This window comes from Nerophis lumbriciformis, linkage group LG28 (assembly GCF_033978685.3).
Source record: "Nerophis lumbriciformis linkage group LG28, RoL_Nlum_v2.1, whole genome shotgun sequence".
NCBI lineage: Eukaryota > Metazoa > Chordata > Actinopteri > Syngnathiformes > Syngnathidae > Nerophis > Nerophis lumbriciformis.
Genome location: NC_084575.2, coordinates 19,006,802 through 19,034,606, shown reverse-complemented (window position 1 = coordinate 19,034,606; position 27,805 = coordinate 19,006,802). Strand labels below are relative to the sequence as shown.

Genomic DNA, 27,805 nt, shown 5'->3' with positions numbered 1-27,805 from the left:
GATACCTAAATTTGTAGTATCATCCAGAACTAATGTAAGGTATCCAAACAACAGAAAAATAAGTGATTATTTAATTTGAACAGAAGTGTAGATAGAACATGTTGAAACGGAAAATAGCCAGATATTAACTGTAAATCAACAAGTGGATTAATAATACATTTTTACAGCTTGTCCCTCATAATTTTAACAAAATAGAATGAAAAATGACACAATATTTTACTGCATACTTGTTTGCTTACTTACTACTAAAAGACAAGTTGTCTATAGTATGTTCACTATTTTATTTAAGGACAAAATTGTTCTTCTATTGCAATAAGAAACATGTTTAATGTACCGTAAGATTTTTTGTTAAAATAAAGCTAATAATGCATTTTTTTGTGGTGTCCCTTATTCAGAAATGTACCGAAAAGTATCGAAATACATTTTGGTACCGTTACCGGTACTAAAATATTGGTATCGGGACAACCCTACTAATCATAATTTTTGCGCTTAAGAAATTTCTCTATGACATTAGCGCCAGACTTCTTCTGTTTGTTTTATAATGTCATAACTGCCAAAAGTGTATTACAACTAAGTATCACTGCTGCCTATACAGACCACAGCTGAAAAACACATATATTACATTCTAGGGGGCGCTCGCGGCCCAACACTACCAGTGTTAAGAAACACTGATATTAAGGCTGTGCGATATATCGGATATACTCGATATATCACAGGTTTATCTCTGTGCGATAAAGAAAATGACTATATCGTGAGTATGCATTCTCACGCAGTAGTTTTTAGCTGCGGGCATGACACTACAGGCGTTTCTCACTCTTGTCTCTCCTTCTCACAGATAGATAAAACAAGCGCATCTTCTTACATACGTCACATACTGTCGCGCGTGCAACGCCATACACTCGCCGAGCAGAGAGGTAGCGGAGAGGAATTTACCATAGGTAAAGTTAGCTGTGGCAGCTAACTTTTGTGGCAGGTGCAAGCGGAGCGGTGCGAGTGGTAATACGAGAGAGAGAAGGTGCGAATCTGGTAATAAATGGAGGAACAAGAATTAATTCCCAAGAAAAACAGCACGGGGTCCATCGTCTGGTGGTAGTTTGGCTTCAAGCGGGAAGATGTTCAACAGACAACCGTTATATGTCAAGTATGCGACAAAAGCGATGCGACAAAAAGTAGCAGGACTACTAATTTGTAGCATCATTTGAAAAGTCACCCGCTAGAGAATGAAGAGTGCTAGAAACTCTGCATGTCAACATCTCGGCCGGTGCCACACCCAACAAAATGCCGAAGCAACCTGCACATCAACACCATTTCCACATCAACACCGTATGAAAAAAATAGTCAAAAACAGGAGATAACGTCCGCAGTAACCTACCACATAGCAAAGGACATACACTATTTGATGTCCTATTATGCAGATAATTTTTATTTGACAGTTATTGAAATATCTTGTGTGACATCATGCACAAAAGTGCACTTTATTTGTTTTTAAACTATTGTAGTGGCGATCTGTACAAAAAGTGCACTTTAATTTTGTGTTGTTTTGATATGTCATCTTAGTGACATCATGCACAAAAGTGCACTAATAGCTTGTTTTAAAATGTCTGACAATCTTGCACTTTCTGTTTTGAAATGACATGAATGTTTGTGCCACTGCTTAATAACTGTTTAATAAATACAGTTTTGGTAAATTGACTTAGTTGTGATTTCCCTCTCTGCATGAAAGTGTAAAATGAGCATATATTAATGCAGTATGAACAAGAATGTTTTAATGTAGACACATATAATCATCAACTGGTGTGATTATATGCATGAAGTGTTAATTCAAGGCTAAGGCAAAATACCAAGAGATATATCGTGACATGGCCTAAAAATTTTGAGATATTAATAAAAGGCCATATCGCCCAGCCCTAACTGGTATACAGTATATGCCATCAACGTGCCGGGGACCATTTCTTTGCAAAGAAACACGCCCATGGCTCCCACTTCTTCAGCGTTATGGTGAGTTGATTTTTCATGCTCATTTTTTTGCCGTTTTTATCTTGTCACATGTGGAAAGCCGGTCCGTTAAAATGGTGGAAAAAAGGTTGGGCAACACTGCCCTACAGTAAAGCATGGTGGTGGCAGCATCAAGCAGTGGGGATGTTTTTCAGCGACAGGAACTGGTAGACTCGTCAGGATAGAGGGAAAGATGAATGCAGCAACGTACAGAGACATCCTGGATGAACGTTAACACTTATCATCCAACCTGATGGAGCTTGAGAGGTGCTGCAAAGAGGAATGGGCAAAACAGAAAAAAAACTGAAGTCTTCATGGTCTTTCTTTTTGGAATCCATACTGAACATCACACAGTATTACTCAGATATTATTGTAAACATGTTTTAAAGTAATAGGGAATATAAATGTCTTCTGTAAAAGCCCATACTATTCTTATTTAATATTCTAAATAATCCCTTGGCTCTACAGTATAGCAGTTGATGATCAAGTATCAAGTAATTAGTTGAATATACTTACATATACCCCGGCCGAGTCATACCAAAGACAATAAAACTGGGACCCATTACCTCCCTGCTTGGCACTCAGGATCAAGGGTTGGAATTGGGGGTTGAATCACCAAAAATGATTCCCAGGCGCGGCCACCGCTGCTGCCCACTACTCTCCTCACCTCCCAGGGGGTGATCAAGGGTGATGGGTCAAATGCGGAGAATAATCCCGCTACACCTAGTGTGTGTGTGACAATCATTGGTACTTTAATTTAATATACAAAGTCGTTTAGGCAGAAGCTTATCAGAAAGTATCCACTAATAAACGTGTCCGTATCCTTCAACGCGTCATGATCTTAACCTAACAAATGATCTGCAAAGAAAACAATCACCACGCCACCTCAACCTAAAGACTGCAAAAGTAGTTTTAGATGCATAATATTAAATGGGTTGGTGTTTTCATACCTACCATTATTTTTTGTTTGAGTCATTTCACTTGGTCAAGCATTTTCTAACATTCCACACTACAGAATAATAAATATGTATAATTTGTGCTGATAGCGTATCGGATCAATATTGGTATCCGCAAATAGTCTAGGCTCCAATATCGGCATTGTATCAGAAGTGAAAATGTTGTATCGGGACGCTCCTAATAGTGTAAATAATGACAGCCATGGTAAAAACAAATACAAATATTCAAGTCTTAACCTAAATGCCTATTAACAAGGACCTAAAGATTTGTAGACTTTTTAAACACCCTGTAAGATAATGCCAAAGAAAAACACTGTTAATAGTTTGATGCTCAGTGAAATAAGGTCAGTGAGGTATGCTGAGGTTTAATGTGATGTACGGATGATCCTATCCATGTTTTTATTCCATCGTGACTATTACAAAAACACCTAAAAAGTACAAAGAAAAAGAAAATCACATGCTCAGACTTAATTATTTGTTGCTTGCTGAACTGAGGTCTTGGACCATGTGCTAACATGTTGCATGAGACACATGATGTACTGTACACGGTGATGGTTCAAACTTCAGAGTTGTAGACATACTGCACACTTTGAATACAGTTGGCTGAACTTAGGTTTGTTAACCCAGACTGCAGCTCGACCTGTTGTGTTGACTGAAGGTGGCCCAGATTTGTCCAAAATCAGTCTTTTTTGTCTTTACAAAGTAAAGTAGGGAGTAGTAGGTTTGTTGTTCACAGGAAAAGTGAATATTGTGAAATTAATAAGCCGTATGTTTAAAATGGGCAAAATGCTGTACGTAAAAATAACATGTTATTATGAATGTGCATGTTACTACATTACGTATATGCTTACAGCATATATATAAAACGTTGGAGTTCTTGGGAAGTTTTTTAGAGCGCTTTGTAGGTGGAAAAGAGCGACTCTCATTGACTCCATTTTTTGCTGACTTTTACTAAAGTTTATTTACGATTTAGAATGTATGAAAAAGAAGAACATAAGGATTAGGAATGATAGGCAAAATTTCAAAAAAGTTCAGTTCCCCCTTAAAGGCCTACTGAAATGAATTTTTTTTATTTAAACGGGGATAGCAGATCCATTCTGTGTGTCATACTTGATCATTTCGCGATATTGCCATATTTTTGCTGAAAGGATTTAGTAGAGAACATTGACGATAAAGTTCGCAACTTTTGGTCGCTGATAAAAAAAAAGCCTTACCTGTACCGGAAGTAGCGTGACGTCACAAGTTGAAAGTCTCCTCACATTTCCCCATTGTTTACACCAGCAGCGAGAGCGATTCGGACCGAGAAAGCGACGATTACCCCATTAATTTGAGCGAGGATGAAAGATTTGTGGATGAAAAACGTGAGAGTGAAGGACTAGAGTGCAGTGCAGGACGTATCTTTTTTCGCTCTGACCGTAACTTAGGTACAAGGGCTCATTGGATTCCCCACACTCTCCTTTTTCTATTGTGGATCACGGATTTGTATTTTAAACCACCTCGGATACTATATCCTCTTGAAAATGAGAGTCGAGAACGCGAAATGGACATTCACAGTGACTTTTATCTCCACGACAATACATCAGCGAAGCACTTTAGCTACAAAGCTAACGTGATAGCATTGTGCTTAACTGCAGATAGAAATAAAAGAAATAAGCCCCTGACTGGAAGGATAGACAGAATATCAACAATACTACCAAACTCTGGACCTGTAACCACACGGTTAATGATGTACCGCCTGACGAAGCCTAGCAATGCTGTTGCTAACGACGCCATTGAAGCTTACTTAGCTACGGGACCTCGATAGAGCTATGCTAATAACATTAGCTCTCCACCTACGCCAACCCTCATCTGCTCATCAACACCAGTGCTCACCTGCGTTCCAGCGATCGACGGCGCGACGAAGGACTTCACCCGGTCATCGATGCGGTCGGCGGCTAGCGTCGGATAGCGCGTCTGCTATCCAAGTCAAAGTCCTCCTGGTTGTGTTGCTGTAGCCAGACGCTAATACACCGATCGCACCTACAGGTTTCTTCTTTGCAGTCTCCATTGTTCATTAAACAAATTGCAAAAGATTCACCAACACAGATGTCCAGAATACTGTGGAATTTAGCGATGAAAAAAGACGATTTAAGCTGGCGACCGACCTATTCCAAAATGTCTGATTCAACTACTGACGTCATGCGCAAACGTCATCATACCTAGACTTTTTCAACCGGAAGTTTCGCAGGAAATTTAAAATTGCACTTTATAAGTTAACCCGGCCGTATTGGCATGTGTTGCAAAGTTAAGATTTCATCATTGATATATAAACTATCAGACTGCGTGGTCGGTAGTAGTGGGTTTCAGTAGGCCTTTAAAGTACCAGTAGAGTGGAAAAACAACTTGCCTCTATATTGACACTATTATCATTTTGTGATTTATGACACTTAAAAACTTAGAAAGTTTGTGACTAAATAGACAAGATCAAAATAGTATCAAGCTCATGGAGAATTCCGAGCCATTTTGAGAGATAATGAGGAAGCCAGTCATGTCATAGTTTGACGTAGAGGTAAGGACCACAGATCCCTTCATCACTAACATCAATACAAATCATGCAGACTTTATGGGAGCTGCACACAAAGGGTTAACAAGGAAAAGTCTCCCCGCAGACACTGTCTTTGGTTGTGTGTGTTTGTTTCCATCTCTGAGTATGAATTGAACATCACAGATGAACAACTTCTAGGTTCAAGGCTAAATCCTCCTAATATTCAGATGAGAGGCATGATTTATAATCTAGAATAACTGACGAGTCGAGAAGCGAAGATGCGGAAGCAGCAAGACATCGCAGCCAGCTCAAAGTAAAAGCAGCAGATGGCTACTGAGCTGTGTGTTATCAATCCGCCGCTAAGAATTAGTTCTTCTGCGTAAGCGCTTATAATAACATCGCTAATATTTGGTCACGATATGTATGTAGAGTATTATTGGTGGGTTTCGGATGGTTATTTAGAGGGTTTCGTGGGCGAAATAGAGAGCCCATATTGACTACATTGTTAGCAGATTTTATGTATTTTTTTATTTACGACTTAGGAAAAACAAATGTGTTAATGTCTTACATATGGATTGTGACTGATAGACATCACATCTCTCTTTTTGCGTATTTCCAGTATGACTGATCTGATACTATGGTCAGAGTGCAGAAGTGTTATTCTAGTGACGTCAATATACTGTCATGTCTGTGTGATAAGGCTTTATTTTTGGACTTTTTGTGCAGTTTTGTTTTGTCACCATAGTTACCCATTAGTTTCACCTGTCATGTCACGCACCTGTTTTGAGTCACGCACCTGTTGTTAATCATGTCCATAAGTATTTAAGTTAATTCATTTTCTGTTGTTCGGCCTGACGACCTCGCACCCCATATATGCTTCTGCACACCCTTATGATCCTTGCTGCTCCTTTTTCATGCCGGTTCCACGCCAAGTAAGTTTTTGTTTATCAAGCCACAGTTAATGTTTTGTTTAATTGTTCATAGTTTCCGCCACTGTGCGTGCTTTTCATTTGTACTTTTTTGCTATAGTCTTTTGGTTTCATAGCTTATTCTCCGCCATTGTGCGCGCTTTTTGTTTGATCTTTTTTTAATAAATAAATCATGTACCTTGGTTCCCGTCTCGCCCGTGCCAACTTTCCGCTGCATCCCGGAAAAGCAAACTCCCAGGACCAAGTCTTGACAGTAGGTCGTCAGCAGACCCACTTTTCCGCACCTAAGTTGGCCGAGTTGGACATTCAGGACGAAGCTTCTTGGGAGGTGCTGCGCGCCATGGAGGCAGAGACGCTGCGCTTTTCCCCCAGGGAGCGCAGGGGGATGATGTGGGGGAATGAAGGCAAGCTGGTGCCGATCGGCGCGTCGCTCCCGTCCCGGAAACGTCGCCAAGACGGGGAAAAACTTCCTCGAGCCAGCAGGACACGCCACTCCCACAAGCCCCGCCCCCTCCGGGCGGAAGCAAGCAGCAGTCTGCCCGGCTTCCCCATGATGACATCACAGACCAGGATTTTTGTTTCAATACTTTTTCTTTAAATCACCCGCCTCCAGCTAAAAACTCTAATGCCATGTCTTTGATAAAACATTATCAAAACATGTTTTTAGAAATCAGGTCTAGTCAGTCACAGCCATCCCAATTTCATGCCCCGCCCCCCAAGACTCATGCCCCGCCCCCCAAGACTAAAGTCCCGCCCCCGTCACAATGTTTTTCTTTTTTTCCACCCACACAACCCCAGGTGGGGGATAAAGAAAAATATTGTGGCCAAAATAAAGGGGAAATTTCTGCCCTCCCCCGCCCACCCCTACAGAGAGTTCCAGACCGCAGGGAGCGCGTCTGGTATCCGCCCCTTGAGGGGGGGGCTGGGGTCGGGAGCTGTGTTGGTGGGGTGGCTCGGCATCACCATGCCAAGCCACAGCCTCCTTCACGGCCGCCACCACCAGTCTACCGACCTGTCAAGCCACAGCCTCCAGCACGACCGCCCTCACCAGTCTACCGACCCGTCAAGCCACAGCCTCCAGCACGACCGCCCTCACCAGTCTTCCGACCTGCCAAGCCGCAACCCCCAGCCAGACCACCTCCACCTACGCCAAGCTCCGGTACCAGCTCCACGACGCCAAGCTCCGGTACCAGCTCCACGACGCCAAGCTCTGGTACCAGCTCCACGACGCCAAGCTCCGGTACCAGCTCCACGACGCCAAGCTCCGGTACCAGCTCCACGACGCCAAGCTCCGGTACCAGCTCCACGACGCCAAGCTCCGGTACCAGCTCCACAAGTCCAAGACCAAGACCCTCCACGCCAAGACCAAGACCCGCCATGCCAAAGCCAAGACCAAGACCCGCCATGCCAAGACCAAGACCAAGACCCGCCATGCCAAGACCAAGACCAAGACCCACACCAAGACCAAGACCAAGACCCACACCAAGACCAAGACCCACACCAAGACCAAGACCCACACCAAGACCAAGACACACCATGCCAAGACCAAGACACGCCATGCCAAGACCAAGACCAAGACCCGCCATGCCAAGACCAAGACCAAGACCCGCCATGCCAAGACCAAGACCAAGACCCGCCATGCCAAGACCAAGACCAAGACCCGCCATGCCAAGACCAAGACCCGCCATGCCAAGACCAAGACCAAGACCCGTCATGCCAAGACCAAGACCAAGACCCGCCATGCCGAGACCAAGACCCGCCATGCCAAGACCAAGACCCGCCATGCCAAGACCAAAACCAAGACCAAGACCCAGACCCACGCCTAGACCAAGACCAAGACCCACGCCGAGCTTCGCCGCCGGATGCGCCACGCCGAGCTTCGCCGCCTGACTTGCCACGCCGAGCTGCCACGCCTGCCAAGTTGACGACGCGCCTGTCTCCTCGTCGGCCACGGATATGGCCGCTACCTGGTCGTCCGCCACGCCAAGTGCGCCCACCTCCCAGTCGGCCACGAATGTGGCCAATCCCTGGGCGCCCGCCTCGCCTGCTGCAGCGGCGTTCCACTCGCCGCCGCCACTTGACTTTGCCTCGGTGGATTCGGGGCCACTTGGGCTGACGACCCACCGCCATGTCCCCCTCCCGCCCTCCCATGACTATTGATCTTTGGTTTTTTTTTTGACATCTGGTATCTGTCCTTAAGGGAGGGGCTCTGTCATGTCTGTGTGATCAGTCTTTATTTTTGGACTTTTTGTGCAGTTTTGTTTTGTCACCATAGTTACCCATTAGTTTCACCTGTCATGTCACGCACCTGTTTTGAGTCACGCACCTGTTGTTAATCATGTCCATAAGTATTTAAGTTATGTTGTTCGGCCTGACGACCTCGCACCCCATATATGCTTCTGTACACCCTTATGATCCTTGCTGCTCCTTTTTCATGCCGGTTCCATGCCAAGTAAGTTTTTGTTTATCAAGCCACAGTTAATGTTTTGTTTAATTGTTCATAGTTTCCGCCACTGTGCGTGCTTTTCATTTGTACTTTTTTGCTATAGTCTTTCATAGCTTATTCTCCGCCATTGTGCGCGCTTTTTGTTTGATCTTTTTTTAATAAATAAATCATGTACCTTGGTTCCCGTCTCGCCCGTGCCAACTTTCCGCTGCATCCCGGAAAAGCAAACTCCCAGGACCAAGTCTTGACATATACGGAAATTACCGAAGTTGTTCGAAGCGGAATATTCAAAATGGCTGACTGAATTTGTGGCATTTTGTGATGTTTAGACGGTATTTTCACATACTTTGCGGATTATGAATATAATTGGATATGGTTTAATGGATACAGTGAAACACAATCAAGCATATAAAGTCATCTGGTTTTTCCACTCTCTTGGTACTTTTAAACTGGAGTAAGTCGCAAATGAGATTTTTGTTTTGTTCACTTTAAAGTTAAAGTTAAAGTTAAAGTACCAATGATTGTCACACACACACTAGGTGTGGCGAGATTATTCTCTGCATTTGACCCATCACCCTTGATCACCCCCTGGGAGGTGAGGGGAGCAGTGGGCAGCAGCGGTGGCTGCGCCCGGGAATCATTTTTGGTGATTTAACCCCCAATTCCAACCCTTGATGCTGAGTGCCAAGCAGGGAGGTAATGGGTCCCATTTTTTTATAGTCTTTGGTATGACTCGGCCGGGATTTGAACTCACAACCTACCGATCTCAGGGCGGACACTCTAACCACTAGGCCACTGAGTAGCAAGGCTGCATTGCTTTTATAAGTACCTTTAATTAACTTGAACATATTCATGTATATACATTTTTGCGTCAAAAAATCACTTCCGCGTTTTTTTAATGAAACATCAAAAAATAGGATCCAAACAAAATTTGTTGAACGCTTGCCTCAGCAGCAGGTACACACTCTTCCTTTTGCCTAAACGCCACACTGAATTGCAGGACAGGGAGACGACCAGGAGGCTAGTTAGCATCATCACGATAGCTCGCTCTCCGAACCACAACGTTGATAGCTTTAATACTTTGCTGCATATCATATTTGGATGATTACAATCTAAACATTGTTAGCTTTGAACGAGTTGTAGTTTGAGAGCATTCATTAATAGCCAGCAGAAAGGTATATTTTTGGTGTGACGAAGGTCACAACCCTGGATTAATATTCCCCGAAGGGGCGTGGCTACAGGATAGAGGTGGTAAGCGTTTTCTGAGTTATTTGCATGCATGTTATATAATTGTTATTTGCATGCATGTTATATAATTGTACATTGCATTTTCAATAATAATAAATGATAAATGGGCTATACTTGTATAGCGCTTTTCTACCTTCAAGGTACCGGTACTCAAAGCGCTTTGACAGTAATACCACATTCACCCATTCACACACACATTCACACACTGATGGCAGGAGCTGCCATGCAAGGCGCTAACCAGCAGCCATCAGGAGCAAGGGGTGAAGTGTCTTGTCCAAGGACACAACGGACGTGACTAGGATGGTAGAAGGTGGGGAATGAACCCCAGTAACCAGCAACACTCCGATTGCTGGCACAGCCACTCTACCAACTTCACCACGCCGTCCCAATAATGTTAGTAAAGTATCCACTTAAAAAACAAAACAAATATGTGGTATATTACATGGGACATGCAAGTGTCAAAAAGACAGCCAAAATAGGTTGGTAGATGAGAATACATCTAAAGGTAAAATATAGTGTAAAAAGGCACCCAATTGCAGGAAATGTCTTGATTTTCAAAATTTTATTTTAAGGCTTGCTTGGCAGCACTTCTAGCTGATAGAAATGTTCCTCTTTTTTTTTCTAGTCAGTTTTCCCTTTTTTTCCCCAAAGGATGCTCACATGCCTGTATTTTGGCCATGATCGTGCAGCCCTACTTGATACTGACGTACGTACCAAACATTGACTATTTTGTACCCTTACACTCCTAGTAAACATGTTTCCTCGCCACTTTGCAGTTCACTTACTGCGGTCTTAGTGCATCCAGGATTTTTAAGTACTATTGAGTACATTGAGATTTGAGTACCGTATTTTCCGGACTATAAGGCACACTTAAAATATTTTTTTTTCCTCAAAACTCGACAGTGCGCCTTACAACCTGGTGCGCCTTATGTACGGAATAATTTTGGTTTTGCTTACCGACCTCGGAGCAATTTTGTTTGGTACATGGTGTAATGATAAGTGTGACCAGTAGATGCAGTCAAACATGGGAGATTGTGTAGACTGCAATATGATGGCAATATGACTCAAGTAAACCACACCAACATTTTATATGTTCCATTGAAAATATAGAAATCTATCAAAATGTTTTAGTACGACTTTGGTAAGCTGTGAAGCCGCACCCCTTGATGGATTGTCGGCGCATTAAACATACAAGTATTATTATGGTGTGTGTGTATAAGGTAAGACATATTATCTGGTGTTTTGTTTCGCAATATTATGCAAAAGAAACTTTTATTACCTTCTGGTACCGGCTGATCTGTATTTAGTCGATAAGCTTCTTATTTTTCTCTATCTTCTTGTTATGGGACATTCATCCTTCGCTGTAGCCATTTCTAATTTAAAAGTTGTGTAAAGTTCTTACTTATATCTGTCAGTAAACTCGCCATGAAAGCGCTAAAACATACCGGTGTAGTGGGTTTACATTATTCACCCAAGAAAATGTAGTTTATGAGAGTTCCGGTCGGACGGTTTTTCACAACACACATTTACGGCCTTGTTGTTGTTTCCGGATGAGAAGATGCTGCTCTGTTATTGATTTAAATGAAGTCTGAATGTCATTAAAACAGTTAGCTCCATCTTTTGACACTTCTTCCACTCCCGTCCTTGCACACTACAACGCTACAACAAAGATGACGGGGAAAAGACGCTGTCGAGGGTGAGCCACGCGGCTTGAAGATGATCTGTAAAACATAATCTATGCAACATTTTGACCAAAGAACCACCATTACATGTTATGTAGACCACAAGGAAGTGTTTTCAGTTTAGAAAAAAATAAATAATATGACTCCTTTAATGCGCCCTATAATCCGGTGCTCCTTATACATGAAAAATTATTGCAAATAGACCATTCGTCGGCAGTGCGCCTTATAATCCGATGCGCCATATGGTCCGGAAAATACGGTACTTAAGGTTTTCATGTTAAAATTGTCTGACAAGTTTTAAAAGCATAGGATGTTTCTAAGTGTGCATAAAAGCTTTGGAGAGTGATTCTAAAGACTTGAAATGCAGATGATATTGGGTCTGGAATGTAACTCCCGCGATAATCGAGGGAACACTGTTAAAGTACATGGGAATTGACAGTTAACCACAAAGCAAACCATTGAAAGCTCTTCAGGGCATGTCTAATTGATAAATGACTTCACATGACTGACTGCACAATTTGAATTGCTTTACACAAGGGGGATTCTTCTAAATGTTGTTAGCATAGCTTACTCACCTGATCTAGTCACGTTCACTACTCATAGTGACTGTTATTCGACCTACAGTAAGTTCAATCTATTTTAATCCTACTCTAAAAGCAATCATTGTGATAAGTAGCAAAGTCCTCACATTGTGGTGATGACTGACTAAATTGCTGGTCACATCTTTGACAAAAGACAGGTAGCATATTTGTGCTTCAATGCTTGTTGTTCAAAATTAAAGGCACCATAAAGTTATTGGTTTTGATGACTACAGCGCACTGTTTTCGAGGTTAAATCACAACAAGGTATGTTCTTTACCTGAACTTCATTCAAAGAGGCCAGACTGGTGAAATATTTGCCTCAGCTGAAGCTCAGGCACATGGCTTTATCATATTGTCCTTGCAAGGCTACGGCAATGTCACCAAATGGTAGAAAGAGACAGCGCAAATACATCAGCAGAAGGTTTCACAAACTGGGGTCTCACCGACCGCCCCCCCCATGGGAGAGAGATGGAAGCCTTTTCTCAAAACCTTTGACTCAAGAAGTCCAAATGATTAACTTACGATGACTGTGGAAATGGTGGGAGAGTGGGAGATGTACTACAGTGACAAAAGGCTCAATCAGCAGGGTGATCCATGTGTTTGATCCCCACAAGCGGCGAGTCAACCCTGTAAATACATAGATGGGTGTTTGTATTTAAAATAGCTTGATTTAAAATGGAAATGGTGCTTTTACTTACAGAAATACATATGAATATGTCTAACAGCAACCATTTCATTGTATTTTCTCAAGCACCAGTACTATAACAAATTAACTTGATTATAACAGAACAGTCAGTTTGTATTTTAAGAGGTATACATTTACTGTCTTCTTAAAAAAAAAAGAAAACACAGCCATTATTGTCTAGTTGGCAAAAAAAAGTGAGTACACCTCAGAGTGAACATCTCCAAAATAAGTGGCTATGTTATGTGAGCACCTGGAAACAACAGCTGCTTCGCTTGGACTCAGAATCAACACATCAAAAACTGAGTTAATGCGTATCAACAAGAACAACTCCCCAATAAACATGGATCCTAACCAGTTAGACAAGGTTGCCACCTTTACATACCTAGGAAGCATTATTACTGTGGACGGAGGAACGGAGGAGGATGTCAGTGCCAGAATTGGAAAAGCAAGGACCACATTCATTATCTTAAATAAAATCTGGAAAGCAAAAAACAAATCACTCAAGACCAAACTGCAAATCTTCCTCTCAAACGTCAAATCCACCTTACTCTACTGTTCAGAAACCTGGAAGATCACCGCCAACATATTAAACAAAATACAGACATTCTTCAACCGCTGCCTCCATCGCCTTCTTGATATCTACTGGCCTAACACCATCTCCAATGCCAACCTGTGGGACCTCACTAGACAAGACACAATAGTAACACAAATCAGGAGAAGGAAATGGAACTGTATTGGTCACACACTGCGTAGACACAATAGATTAATCACGAAACATGCTCTAACATGGAACCCGCAAGGCAAGAGGAAGAGAGGAAGGCCTAAAGCCACCTGGAGAAGAACCACAGAGCAGGAGATGAAGGCGCAAGGGCTGTCATGGCAACAACTGGAGCGGAGGGCACAAGACCGAAGGGGATGGAGGAGTTTCATCAATGACCTATGTTCCTTAGGGAATTTAAAGGCCTAAGTAAAGTAAGTAAGTTATGTGAGCACCGTTATCTAGCACTGCCTTGATTTTCTTTGGCATGTAATTAACCGGCACACCGGTACTTGGCTACCTTCAGCTTCCTCAACAAGGCCGATGTTAACTTTGAGGTGTGTTTAGGCCCGTTATATTGAAAAACTGTCATGCCCATTTTCTGAAGAGAGTGGATCACGCTTCGTTTCAGAATTTCACAGGGTGTGTCGGAATTGATGTTTTCTCAATGAACCATATCTCCCCAGTGACGTCCACATTTATGCAGCACCAGACCATGACGCTACAAACAACAAGACTCGGTCTGGGCACAGGAAAGGGAGTGCCACAGAGCTGAACAGAAATGGCGCAAGTCCAAGTACCAAGTTCATTATGAGATTTGCAAGGAAAAGTTAAAGTACCAGTAGAGTGGAAAAACAAGTTGCCTCTGTATTGAAGCTATTATCATATATATCTGATGTATGACACTGAAAGACTCCCAAAGTTTGCGAATAAATAGGTATGATCAAAATAGTATCAATCTCACAGAGATTCCCGAGCCATTTTGAGAGATAATGAGGAAGCCAGTCACGTGGTCGCGTGACGTCGCGCTAGGAACCAAAGATCCCTTCCCTATCAACAACAATGCAAATCATGCAGACTTTGTAGGTGCAAAAAAACGATTACTTCAAGGGAAATGATGGTCCTAAACCTTATATTTCTGATCCTGACTATAATGAGGGTAAGCTACAAGGTTTAGAAGCTCTGCTAAACAAATCCAGCTTTAGTGAAACACTACGCATCATGTAGCAGTATTGTTAAGTGCTAAGCATGAAATAAAAACTACAAACATAACAAAACGATTGCTTACTGTTAGGGATGATGTTCGAAATCGGTTCTCCCGGTTGTTAGATAAGAAAAAAAACCGATTCCATCTACTCGAATCCCTTTTTGAGAACCGGTTCCTGTTATCGAGGCCACTATAGTAAAGAAAAAGAGTTGGTTCTTTATTCGAATCCCTGGGAATGAATCCCTTCCCACGTACAGGAAATGCCCTGTGGGACCTGCAATGTTATGCCCATTTGATTGTAGACTCTTACTGACACCTTGTGGCGATATGAAAATACTATGCGTCATTAGTTTGTGCACTTCCGGGTTGAGACAATTGAGAAGTAGACAAGTTGTGTTAGCTCTTACAAGCCTTGGAAAATATAAGTCTGTAAGTAAACTGTTTAACTTGTTTATGTAACTCAATATTAAGGTGGAAAGTGGTTAAGTTTGATACTAAGATGTTTATTGAAAAACAATTTTTGTGCACTGTTTCAATGGATGTTTTGAGGACTTAAAATGGCTGCCAGTCGTATATTTCCACATTCGAAATAGTTTCAACACTCAGAAGTATTTGTTTGATGATAGTACTGTATATTTATGTGAAGCTAATATTTACATATTGTGTATTACATTTCTGTATGTTAATTGAATCACACAGCTTATACATTTGTCATTGTGTGTATTTCAGTTAAAAAAAATAAAAAATAACAGTCCAGTGCAAGACAAAAGTAAAGATAGGAAAAGGCAAAGCAAGATCAACAATAATAAAGAGCCTAAATGGATTAATCTGCTTTGGATTGTTTGTTAGCTGTCTGCCAAGCTGTATAACCTCAACACGTATAGTGAGGGCAGAACAGGCAATATGCAATTATTGCCAGGCTTTGCTCTCATGTAAGCGGGGAAGAATTGTTGATTGATGACTGTGGTGTTCTTAGTGTCATAGTGTGTGTAGTTAGTATGTTCCAATAGCAGCAGAAGTGCACTTTTTGGAGAGCTGTATTATTTTCAGTTTTGTGCCCATATTTATTTGTATAACTACAACAAAAATACATCAACAGATGCAATATATTCAGATATTATATTAGTGTACAATACATACACATATTATGTTAGTGTTTAGTTTTAAACATTAAAAAGTGACAAGTAGAGAGTAAGTTAGTAGTAATAACCAGTGCTCCTTCAGACGGCCATTAGCGTCGCATAAAACATTACTGGTGCGACATTTCCTAAAAAATAACAACTTAAAGCCTTGTCCAGCTGTTTGTTGACGTGTACTATTCAATTTTAGCAAAATTTTACTGCAAATGAAAATCGGCTCGGCCTCCCTGACTGAGTAGTTTGTATCGGTTTTTTGCTACAGTAAACAGATTAACAACTAGTCTCTGTTCCTTTAGAACTAATTTCGACATTAAGTGCAATGATCATCTCATAATAAAGTGTACGGTATTAAAAAAGCAATAATTCCTATGAAACAAATAGCTACTCTGCAGCCAGCTGGACAACTAATACTAGCACATTTCACGCTAGCCCTTTACAAACAGTTGAAAAGATCATCCACAGTCTGAGTCTAGATAAGTTACCCATTAGATTAAAAAGTCTGTACTAAGCAATTTGTGACCACAATTTGCTCATCAAGTTAACATCTCACTTCAGACTGGAACATTTCCAAAGGCATTCAAATTGTCATGAAGCCCCTTCTACAGTATAGTAGTTTTGATACCGCAGTACTGAACTATCAGTCCATATCAAAAGTCGTCCATTGTAAAAAATGACGGTAAAAACTACAGCAAGTTAAATATTGTTAAATAGCAACAGCAAAACACGGTAAAATCAAAAATAGTTAATCACAATAGTAAATGCAGTGGATTCATGCAAACCAACAAACAGTAGATAACCTTAATTACTATGGTTTTAATATGTAGAGAACATGTCTTTACTGTAAAAATAATGAACATTTGTACAATGCATTGCCAAATACTGTAATGTCACAAGCATGCAAATACTCAAAAATGTATATATAAGGAATATATAAGGCTAATTTGTAATACCTCACTTGTAGAAACATCTTGTGGATTGCCATGTTGTGAGTTGTCCAGTGAAAGCTTGTACAAGTACTTTAAAATTATAATCCTCACGTCCCGCTCACATGTCTCGGAAACAGACTTTTTGCAGATACTCGTATTGGTGAAAGGCCAGCACAGTGGAACGGTGGTTCACGCTCGTGTCTCACGAGTGGCTTTGATTCCCGGTTTAGGGGTCTTTCTGGGTACTCCGGCTTCCTCCAAAGACATGCACCGAGGATAGGCCAATTGGCAACAAAAATGTGTTTTACTGTGAATTCCTGGCAACCACAGCTGCCAGTATTTTACTGTAAATTCTATAAGTTAACAATGTATTTGTTTTTTCATAGTAATTTACTGTAAGCAAAAATAGTTAACTGTAAAATAACGGATTCAACATCAGCATTCCGTAATGTCCAATACATCATAACTGTATTTATCACGGCGATTTCCTGGCAACCACAGCTGCCGGTATTTTACTGTAAACTGTCCACATTTTTTTTTGCACTGTAGAAAAGTTGTACACCAGCATCTTAGTGACTTTCTCCTGTCTAACAATGAGTTTGATACTTTCCAATCAGGCTTTAGGCTCCACTCGCTGGCTTTCTGTTTCTCAGATAACACACTTTTAAAACAGCTCTGCTTGTGTACATGTCTTTCCATGGTCTTGAACCAAAGTACACCTCTGACATGTTAGAACCATATGAACCATCTCGACCTCTGAGAACTTCAGGGTGTGGTCACCTGCTGGTGCCCAGGGTCAGGATGAAACCTGGTGAGGCTGTGTTTCAGTTTTATGCTTCTAAAATCTGGAACAATCTTCCCGAAGATCTGGGAGAGGCCTCAACTTTGGAAATGTTCAAATCCAGACTAAAAAATACTTTTATTTAACAAGCATATGACAACATAACATATTTTATCTACTGTTTGATTTTAATTGTACTGATTATTGATTATTTTAATGATGATTGTATTCTTACTAATGGTTTTGTTTACCTTCTTCTAATTTGTTGGCAACTGTAAAGCACTTAGAATTGCCTTGTGCTCTATAAATAAACTTGACTTGCCTTTAGACAATAATAATTGGCTACCAGTAATTGGATAGTAGATCTGTAAATCTCTACAAGCTGTAACTGTTCAAAATATATCCATATTTCTTTGGAAGTGACCCATGAAAATATATGATAATATGTATACATAATTGTGAACGGTTACTCACTTCTGTGAGATACTGTAATTGCTCAAATGATCAAATATGATATTTGCATGTCTAAACTGAAGATCTCCAACTCTGATGTCTCCTATTTTTACAGGACCAGTGAGCAGTGTGTTGGTCAATCGCTACGGAAGTCGACCAATAGTGATACTGGGGGGCCTTATGTGCGGGGTCTCCATGGTTGCTGCTTCCTTTGGGAACTCCATCATTTACCTTTACTTATTCATTGGAGTCATTGCTGGTACAGTACTACAGTTTTCTTGTTCTTGTTCACCGGCCGTAAACGTACTTAGGAGTTTTATGATGACCGTGTTGTTAAACCACTCATTAGCACTTGTTTGACCCATTTGGTGTTTAGCGGCCGTCTCGGTGGCTTTTTGTTCATCAGAGGCATTAGTGTGCCCAGCTTCACGAGGGCAGTTATTGCACCTAAAGAGGAGGAGAATCAGGACAGTAAATGAGAAAAAAAAACAAATGGGTCCCAGAGAGCATGGCATAAAGTGGTCCACTGTTTTCCCTCTTATGCTCTTATCACAGCTGTCACATGGGGGCTCCCTGCCACCTTTAGTGGCTCATTACCCTACCAAGGACAACTTTATAAGGATTAATAAGCTCAGCAATTGGTCCTGGGTGGTACCAGGGGGCATATGTGTCCTGTTCTCACACCCTGACTCAATAAGGAACTTTTAAGTAGCATACATTGAGTCATACAGTACAATGAGCATCCATACCACATACGCAGAACTGTGGGATAAGTCTTATTTATGCTCACTAGCAAGTTACATGATATTCTTGTCTTTGCATGCTTAATGCTTTAATGATAAAAACTTAGTACACACCAAAGGAAAACCAAATTCAATAGACAAATCCCATATTCTACCCTGAAAAAATATCCCGTAACAGTGATATTAACATTGATATCAAAAATACTGCATGACAACAGCTAAAATATATACAGTATACATTAAAGCTTTTATGTAAAGCATGACATTTGAGAATCTTAAATAATGTGATATTAGTTTTCATAATGTAATCTATCACAGTAACTATCCATAATTTGGAAATCCATCAGTTGTGCGCCCAACTACGCTGCTTTGGTTAGCTGGAGCTCTAGCTACTAATCTACATGGCTTCCAGAAAGTGTTCATAGCGGTTCACTTTTTCTGCATTTTGTCATGTTACAGCCTTTTTCCAAAATGAAATAATTACATTTTGTCCTCAAAAGGACAAAATTGACATTGTGATTTTTTTTATTTTTAGAAATGTTTGCAAATGTATTTAAAAAAATAAATAAATTGAGAAATTACATGCACGTACGTATTCACAGTTTGCTCAATACTTTGTTGATGCACCTTTAGCAGCAATTACAGCCTCAAGTCATGAATTACCATGAATTGATTTACGTGGACCCCGACTTAAACAGGTTGAAAAACTTATTCGGGTGTTCCCATTTAGTGGTCAATTGTACGGAATATGTACTGTACTCTGCAAGCTACTAATAAAAGTTTCAATCAATCAATCAAAAAGTCTTTATAAATACGATGCCACAAGCTTGGTACTCCTACCTTTGGGCAGTCTGAGGTGGAAAGGCCTTTTTAGGCTGAAACGCGTAGGCATGTTTTTATTAGACTAGCCACGCACTAATAAAGGCGTGTTTCAGGCTTTTCCTCATGAGTTTCACTTGGATCCTTAAACTGTAGAGCACCAGAGGAACACCTTTTCCTACACCCAATTGTTGCATCCTTATTAGGTAGTGTATTGAGGCGTTGTACATTTTTTTCATCTACTGATCAAAGTCATGCAGGATGGGTGAAACAGAGTGACTATCCACAAGAAAGTGACTGACTCTCCTCTCTTTTCATGTGTCTCCACTCAGGCTGCGGGCTTGCCTTAAACCTAAATGCATCTCTCACCATCATCAGCAAGTATTTTCTGGCCAAGCGTCCTTTAGCCAATGGACTTGCAATGGCTGGGAGTCCCGTGTTTCTCTGCTTCCTGGCGCCTCTTAATCAATACCTGCTGGACAAGTTTGGGTGGAGAGGAAGTCTTCTTATCCTTGGGGCTCTGATGCTCAACTGTTGCGTAGCTGGGGCCTTGATGAGACCTGTTGGCTCATGCCTATCCTCTCCTGCACTGCAGAAGTCCAAGGAGCAGTCGGATAACTCCAACACCAAACAATCGAAACAAAGCTGTGGCAGTCGTGCCAAAAAATTCTTGGATTTGTCCTTCTTTAAAGATAGAGGCTTTGTAATTTACCTTATTGGGAACATATTGTTTATTTTTGGTGCCTATGCTCCCATTGTGTTCCTGTCAGCCTATGCTGTTAGTCAGGGTGTAGACCAATACTCCGCAGCATATCTGCTCTCTATTATGGGTTTTGTGGACATGTTTGTTCGGCCTGGCACCGGCCTAATTGCCAACAGCAAGTGGATAAGACCTAGAGTACAGTACTTCTTCAGCTTTGCCATGGTGTTCAACGGCACGTGCCATTTGCTATGCCCACTGATCAAAAGCTACACTTTCTTGGTGGTGTACGCTGTATTTTTTGGTGTGGGTTTTGGCATGGTTTTTGCCCTTATATTTGAGTGCCTAATGGATCTAATGGGAAATGAGCGCTTCCCCAGTGCTGTTGGACTGGTCACCATCATTGAGTGCTTCCCTATGCTGCTGGGACCTCCTACTGCAGGTAAAAATGTATATACATTTCCACTCACATACATGATAACATATTGTAGAACTGCCTTGTTGACTTGTTTGTCATATACCCAATACCCTTATTGCATACATTTTGTCAGCACTTTGAGATTCAGCACTCTAGCAACTATCTATTGAAGCAAAACATGTTCCCTTGTTATCATAATGTATCCATGTAGGTTATTAGCCTGTTCATTTCATTGGCCTACTGCACAGGTTAAAAAAAGTTAACCAGGCAAATCTCAAAAGCCACCTTGTTGGTTTCAAATACTGCGTTAGAAGTTAGCAACAGGTAGTGGGCCCATTTAAATTGAAAACGCTGTCACTTCCGTTGTGTCCGTCACTTTCGATGTCGCTAAATGTTGTTGTATTGAGACATTTATGTTGTGTTGTGGCGTAAAGTTGCTGTGTTACGCCGTTTGCAACCCGTCTTGTGACTAAACATTTTTATGGCTGATGTTGTTTTGTACCATCTGCAATCCAGTGACGTGCGGTGAGGTTCATGACTGGTGAGGCACTGACTTCATCACAGTCAGATTTACAAACATATGAACCCTAAAGAGTATCTTATTCACCATTTGATTGGCAGCAGTTAACGGGTTATGTTTAAAAGCTCATACCAGCATTCTTCCCTGCTTGGCACTCAGCATCAAGGGTTGGAATTGGGGGTTAAATCACCAAAAATGATTCCCGGGTGCGGCGCCGCTGCTGCCCACTGCTCCCCTCACCTCCCAGGGGGTGATCAAGGGGATGGGTCGAATGCAGAGGACAAATTTCACCACACCTAGTGTGTGTGTGACAATCATTGCTACTTTAACTTAACTTTAACTTTACACATACAAACTGTAGCACACAAAAAAGCACATTTAATTAAAAAAAGGTTATTATGGTCTTACCTTTACTTATAAGTGCGGGAACAGTGGTGTTCGTGTTGGAGGAGTTGTGAATGAATGAAATATGAAATCCGTGCTGCAGTCTGCAGGTGTACCTAATGTTGTGTCCCTGCAGTCGTTCACGTACGGCTCCTCCGGCGCGAGCATTGTTGTTTTTGCACTTTTTGGCTTCTTGTTAAGTTTTTTTGGGTGGATTCGGTCTTGCACGTGGAGGGTTTGGGTGTGGTTTTGGTTGGCGTGGCGCTCCCGTCGGGGGGTGCATTAACCGGCACCAGGAGGCGGGATTACTGCGAGCATCAGCCAGTGCGTCTTCGCAGCAGTTTTATGATTGCTCAGCACAAGAAATATGTTACACACATACAGTTGTTGACAAAATACACTGTACATTAAATACCTCAGCTAACTAAACTATGGAAATGTATAATATAATTCATATAGCAATACGGTCTCACTGCACAGCAGGCCAGCAGTTAGCCGAGTCATTGCGCAATCCATGTTGAGGCACTGAGTGACGTGCCTCAACTGGCTGCTGATCACCGCACCGTCTCTTCTCAGTATTTGAACGGCAAATGTGAAAATTCAGCGATTTTGAATAAAAATAATCTAAAACTGGTGAAGTTAAATGGAAAATAACTTTATAGTATAATCACTGAATACATATAACAATTTAATACTTTTTTTTTCTTTTTACATTTTTTTTCTTTCCATGATGGCAGGTGAGGCCCGCACATCACTGCTGCAATCGTTGTTGTGTTGTGGCGTTTGCATTTGTTATTAGCCTTCCTGGCCACCCTACAATACGGTGCATGTTAGCATGGGATCACAGAAGCGGTATTCAAATGAAGAAAATAACCGAACTTTTCCCCTGTGACGCTTCTTAATAATTGATGCCTGGTGTGTCAATTTATATGTCCGCTTCAAAGATCATTCAGAGAGGACTGCAGTGTGTTAAAAAACAAAGGCACTGAAGAAACACTGACGCTGCACAGCTTAATTAGCTGTGCATGCCAGCAACACTGACAAACTTACTGTGCCTGAACCTGAGTTTTAATGAGGTGGAAATTTATAGGCCCCCAGTTTGTCTGGTGCGACCCTGTTCTGAGGCGCTCATTTAATAGGGTAAATAAGTGCCTCCCTGCACATCTAGCATACTCCTCCAGAGGGCACAATCATTACGTCTCCTCTAAGTACAGTACTCCGCTTGTTACTCTACCCCCCAAACCTTTGGGTGAGTCCAATTAGATGAAAGTGAGGCGTATGTAATTAGCTTCTTGCTTTGGGTGTTTAATGGTGTTCCGTTCAAACTCCTGTCATTGTGGTTATTGTACCTGTGCCATAATTAAACTGTGACTACATTTAAAACAATAGGTGAATACGCCAGATGGACCCCATTAATGCGTTGCTAATCAAAGCCTGTCTTAATGAGGGTGATGGTCATTTGTGTTTATCCACCAGATGACTGCTATCAATCAGATGCAAGGTGCCCATTTTTAGAGTAGAAACAACCATCATAACAGTTCTCTTTAGAGACCATTCTATCACTGTTTTATGTTCTACCCATAAGTGACATGTATTCAATTTTTTTCATGTCAATGTAAACCGTACAATTCCGATATTTTCAAGTCTTAGCCAGGCATCTTTCATATGTGGATATGAATAATATTTTGTTTAATATTATTATTGTTTTTTACTTTATGGACAGTGTGGACGACACATTTTTACAGGGAATCGATGACACACCAAATTTAGCTAAAAGCTAATTAATCATACAACACACATGGGAGGAAACAAATAACACAACCACCAAAACAATAAAAGGACGACTCATTAAACTACACCTAGTCGCATAGAAAAAGAGTACAATAATAAACAGCAACATATTCAAAAAGCACATCGCACGTAAGCCCTAACATAACTAGACACCTCCTCTCACAAATCCCCGGTATTCAAAAGGAGACTTATACAACTATTAAATTATAAAATGCATATGCTGCCTGTTCCAAGAGGCCCACAATTCATAAAATACCCAAGTATACAATGCATGTACAAAAAAACACATACTTTGAAAACAATATACAATTTATAAGACACATGCTCAAAACCTGTAATTTATACTAATAGTAAATTAATGCATACATTTAAAAGCTCTACTAAAACACTACAATACTACACAGGTAAAATATTATAGCTTTCCATTGCCAAACAAGCCATGCTAGTACTGTATGTCATATTAAAAATCTGGGGGGGGTCTTACAATCCCCCCTGGATGCAGACATTAGAGCCATAGTTTTGGACTTAGAGCACAGCATCACAGTTTTTCAATGGGGGGGGGGGGATTGAAGATTATTTTGTGCACCAGAAGAATATGAGAAATAACCACATGATCAAATCTTGAGTATGTTAAATTTAGAGAGAATCTTACAATGGTTGCAATGTTTTTTTGTTTTTTTTATCCTATATTTTCTATGCTTGCCCGTACAGCGATCTAATAGGCTTTGATTCGCCCGAGTCCTGCATGGCATACAATATTTCATGTAAGAATAATAGCATGCAGATATGTTTTTTATGTTTTCAGGAGAAAGAGAGTTTCTTTTATGCCAGAAATTAGAAGTATATACTTAAGTTCATGAGCCATGTTTTCTAAATATATGTACCTGAGATATGTATCCGATGCTACGGCAGTCTGAACGCTTTGGTAACGTGAAGAACTACGTAAAAAGATCAGATTTAACAAAAAATCTGAATTTTGCATCGTACCCTGTATAGCATAAATGTGCATTTGTGTATGGGTGTGTCATAGGTGACGTTATTATGTTTGATGATTTAGAGTGGAACACCAAGATAAACGATGAGTTTTGGCGTACTGAATGAAAAAAAATTCCCTGTTAGGAAAAACACAAAAGTCCACTGTCCACAAGGATGCTGGCTTTTGGAATAATGTGCTAAAACATACAAACCTGGCATGGGAGAGTTTTCTGGAGGAGTGGTCTGCTATCTTTTTTTTGCACCTCGGACTATTTGCATGCTCCCACGCGATTTTGAGAAATTGGCGCATCAGTATACCCTGGATTTATTCGATTGTTTCATTCACGCTGACACGTTAACTGCTGAGAGGACGTTAAACAATGCCACAGAAACTGACTTTATACTTTTGAAATATGTTTTTTAATTTTGGATGTGGTCCTCATCACAGAAATAGATGCTTTCTGTCATTGATCAAATACGATGAATGAGAGAATGCAATTTGGAGAGCCGAACAGAGAAATAGATGACCATACACACTGAAAGTGGAAGAGATAAACACCTGACAATTGATCCGTGTCTGGGGGTGAGGCGGTCCTGGAAACCTGAAGGCTTAAATGATCCAAAGCACATTTGTCACTTTGCTGTAGACTTGGCTTTGGTATCTGTGGCTCTGAGAATGGGCCTCTCTTTTGATTCGTTTTGGTAGCAGCTGTCCAAATTGCCTTCTGAGGGACGCAGGGGGAACCATGAGGGGTGTAATGGGCCGTGGTCATTTTCCAACACGGTGCCTCTCAATTTGGCCCCCGTTAGGACACCTTCTCACTCACACACATACACTCATGAATTCATTCAGGTAGATACCGTGTCATGCGTGTTGTGCCTTTTCAAAAGCAATTTTATTATGGCAAAGCATGAGGTCAAATGTGTGGCTTCTGTCTCAATGCAGGTTTCCTTGTGGACAAATTTGACGACTACAAGTACCTCTTCTTGATGTGTGGCGCCGTGATTGTGACGGGTGGCCTCTTCCTCTTTGTCATGAACTTTTACAACTATCATATGCTTGAAAAACAGAGGAGGAGACAACTGAACCCCAAAAACCCTAAAGACCAGGACCAGGCAGAAATGCAAAACACACTCAATCACAATTTTTTTGCAAAAGAGTCCACTGTGCCTGGAAATGAAACTGGCAGTGACCCCCAAGGAGAGCTCGCGAGTTCCGAGTGAAGTACTACCTATTTAATTTTTATTTTCATATTTTGTCTACTTGAGCTGTACATGTGAAGTTGCATTTTATAACTAATTAATTATTTGAAAATCCTACAGTAAGAAGGGGATACATATGGCCCCTTTCGTCACTGTTTGCCTTACACATTAATTTTGACAAATTTGGCCACTTTTGCCGCCAGATGGCAGTAAAGTGTTAAATATATTGAAATATGTTTTGTGGCAAGTCCAACTCTAACCACAGAGTCAGTTGCTATGCATAGTGGAGCTTTCCATCATTTTCAGCAGACTGCATTGCAAAATGAGTAACCCCCCCCTTTTCCTCACATGCAAGATCCACCCAGGAATGGGGCCATATGAATCCCTTCCCTACTGTAGTTATCTTACCAATTAACCTTACTCAATATTTTAGTTAAAAACAAATACCGTAAATTCCGGACTATAAGCCGCTACGTTTTTCTACGCTTTGAACCCTGCGGCTTATAACGTGGTGCGGCTAATTTATGGATTTTTCCTCGCTGACGACCATAATGCAAATAGTTAAAAAAACAAAACAAAGACCGAGCTTTTAACCGGAAGTACAAGTGCCGTCTAGCCGTCCTAAGCGTATCTACTCAAATGGATTCTTCATTCATCACTCCAAGCAACATTTGTAAGTTTTACAGTATAACTAAAACAATTCTTACTTACTTACTAAACCGTCTGATGTGTGATGTCTGTAGGAGTGTTTGCATATTTGTACGTACTATCGTAATGTATAAAGTTAGCGTCATTAGCATTAGCTAATATACTAACACGTTTACAAGTGTCTATGTTAGTATTATTAACTTACAATGGCTTTCTTTATGTATTGTTTCCGTTTCGTAAATCACCAAAACGTCCCCGTGGACTTACGTATTAAGTCTGTTTAGTTGACGATGACTTCTGTTTTGTTTGATCAGCTGTTGCCGTGTTACGGACACCGTTTGGAAACAGTGTAAATAAATAACTTATTTCACAAGGTATATCTGCGGCTAATATATGGAAAATATTTTTTTCTTATAAAATCTGTGGGTGCGACTTATTTATAGTCCGGAAAATACGGTACAGTCGTGCAGTGAGGTTCATGGCTGGCATGGCTCTTTTGAGTCAGCTACACGTGTGTCCACTTCACTGGTTGCTTCACCTTGTGACGTTTCTCTGCAGTTCGTTTTCTGGTCAGCAAGAATATTAATGGGACACGTTTTCATTAAACACATAAGACAGGCTTTTGGGGAAGGCTTTGAGAAACAGGCACATGCAGCGCAATCCACTTAATGAGGTAATTCACATTCTGCCTTGTATTTTGGGAATAGCTGAAATTTAGCAAATAAAACGTTAACAAGGATGTCAATCAGACAGAAAATTAATTTTCAACCCAAAATTAACTTCACAGACCAGTGGACACATACAAAAAAAGTATTCAGATTTTTTTAAATTATTTTTTTTAACTTATATTTTCACTTTCACTATCTTTGATGGCATTGCTAAAATGTACCTGATAGGTTAAAACAATCATATCAATTATGCTTGAGTTCTTACTCATTTTGAAATGTAACATTATTCGTATTAAATCAGATTTAGTTCCTCCAGGATTTTGCAATGCTGCGAACCGATCCAGTGAGAGCTGAAGATCCTAGCCAGAAGAAGCCATCAGGCCCACATCATCTGCAAAAAGCAGAGACCTAATCCTGCAGCCACCAAACTGGATCCCCTCGACGCCTTGACTGCGCCTAGAAATTCTGTCCATGAAAGTTATGAACAGAACCAGTGACAAAGGGCAGTCTTGGCGGAGTCCAACCCTCACTGGAAACGTGTCCGACTTACTGCTGGCAATGCGGACCAAGCTCTGACACTGATTGTACAGGGAGCGGACCGCCACAATCAGACAGTCCGATACCCCATACTCTCTGAGCACTCTCCACAGGACTTCCCGAGGGACATGATCGAATGCTTTCTCCAAGTCCACAAAGCACATGTAGACTGGTTGGGCAAACTCCCATGCACCCTCAAGGACCCTGCCGAGAGTATAGAGCTGGTCCACAGTTCCACGACCAGGACGAAAAGCACACTGTTACTCTTGAATCCGAGGTTCGACTATCCGGCGTAGCCTCCTCTCCAGT

The 27,805-nt window shown here is 41.2% G+C and overlaps 1 protein-coding gene across 3 annotated transcripts in view; it reads left to right on the top strand.

Moving 5' to 3' along the window:
• The window catches only part of LOC133570952 (monocarboxylate transporter 2-like), a 33,370-nt gene extending 6,290 nt beyond the window's left edge, over nt 1-27,080 (top strand). For all 3 annotated transcript variants that reach the window (XM_061923820.2, XM_061923818.2, XM_061923819.2), the window contains 3 exons: nt 18,206-18,349; nt 19,985-20,794; nt 25,387-27,080. In XM_061923820.2, the coding sequence (XP_061779804.2) occupies nt 18,206-18,349; nt 19,985-20,794; nt 25,387-25,664 (1,232 nt within the window). In that variant the 3' untranslated portion in view covers nt 25,665-27,080. The remainder of the gene's footprint in view (nt 1-18,205; nt 18,350-19,984; nt 20,795-25,386) is intronic.
• The last annotated feature ends 725 nt before the right edge of the window (nt 27,081-27,805 follow it).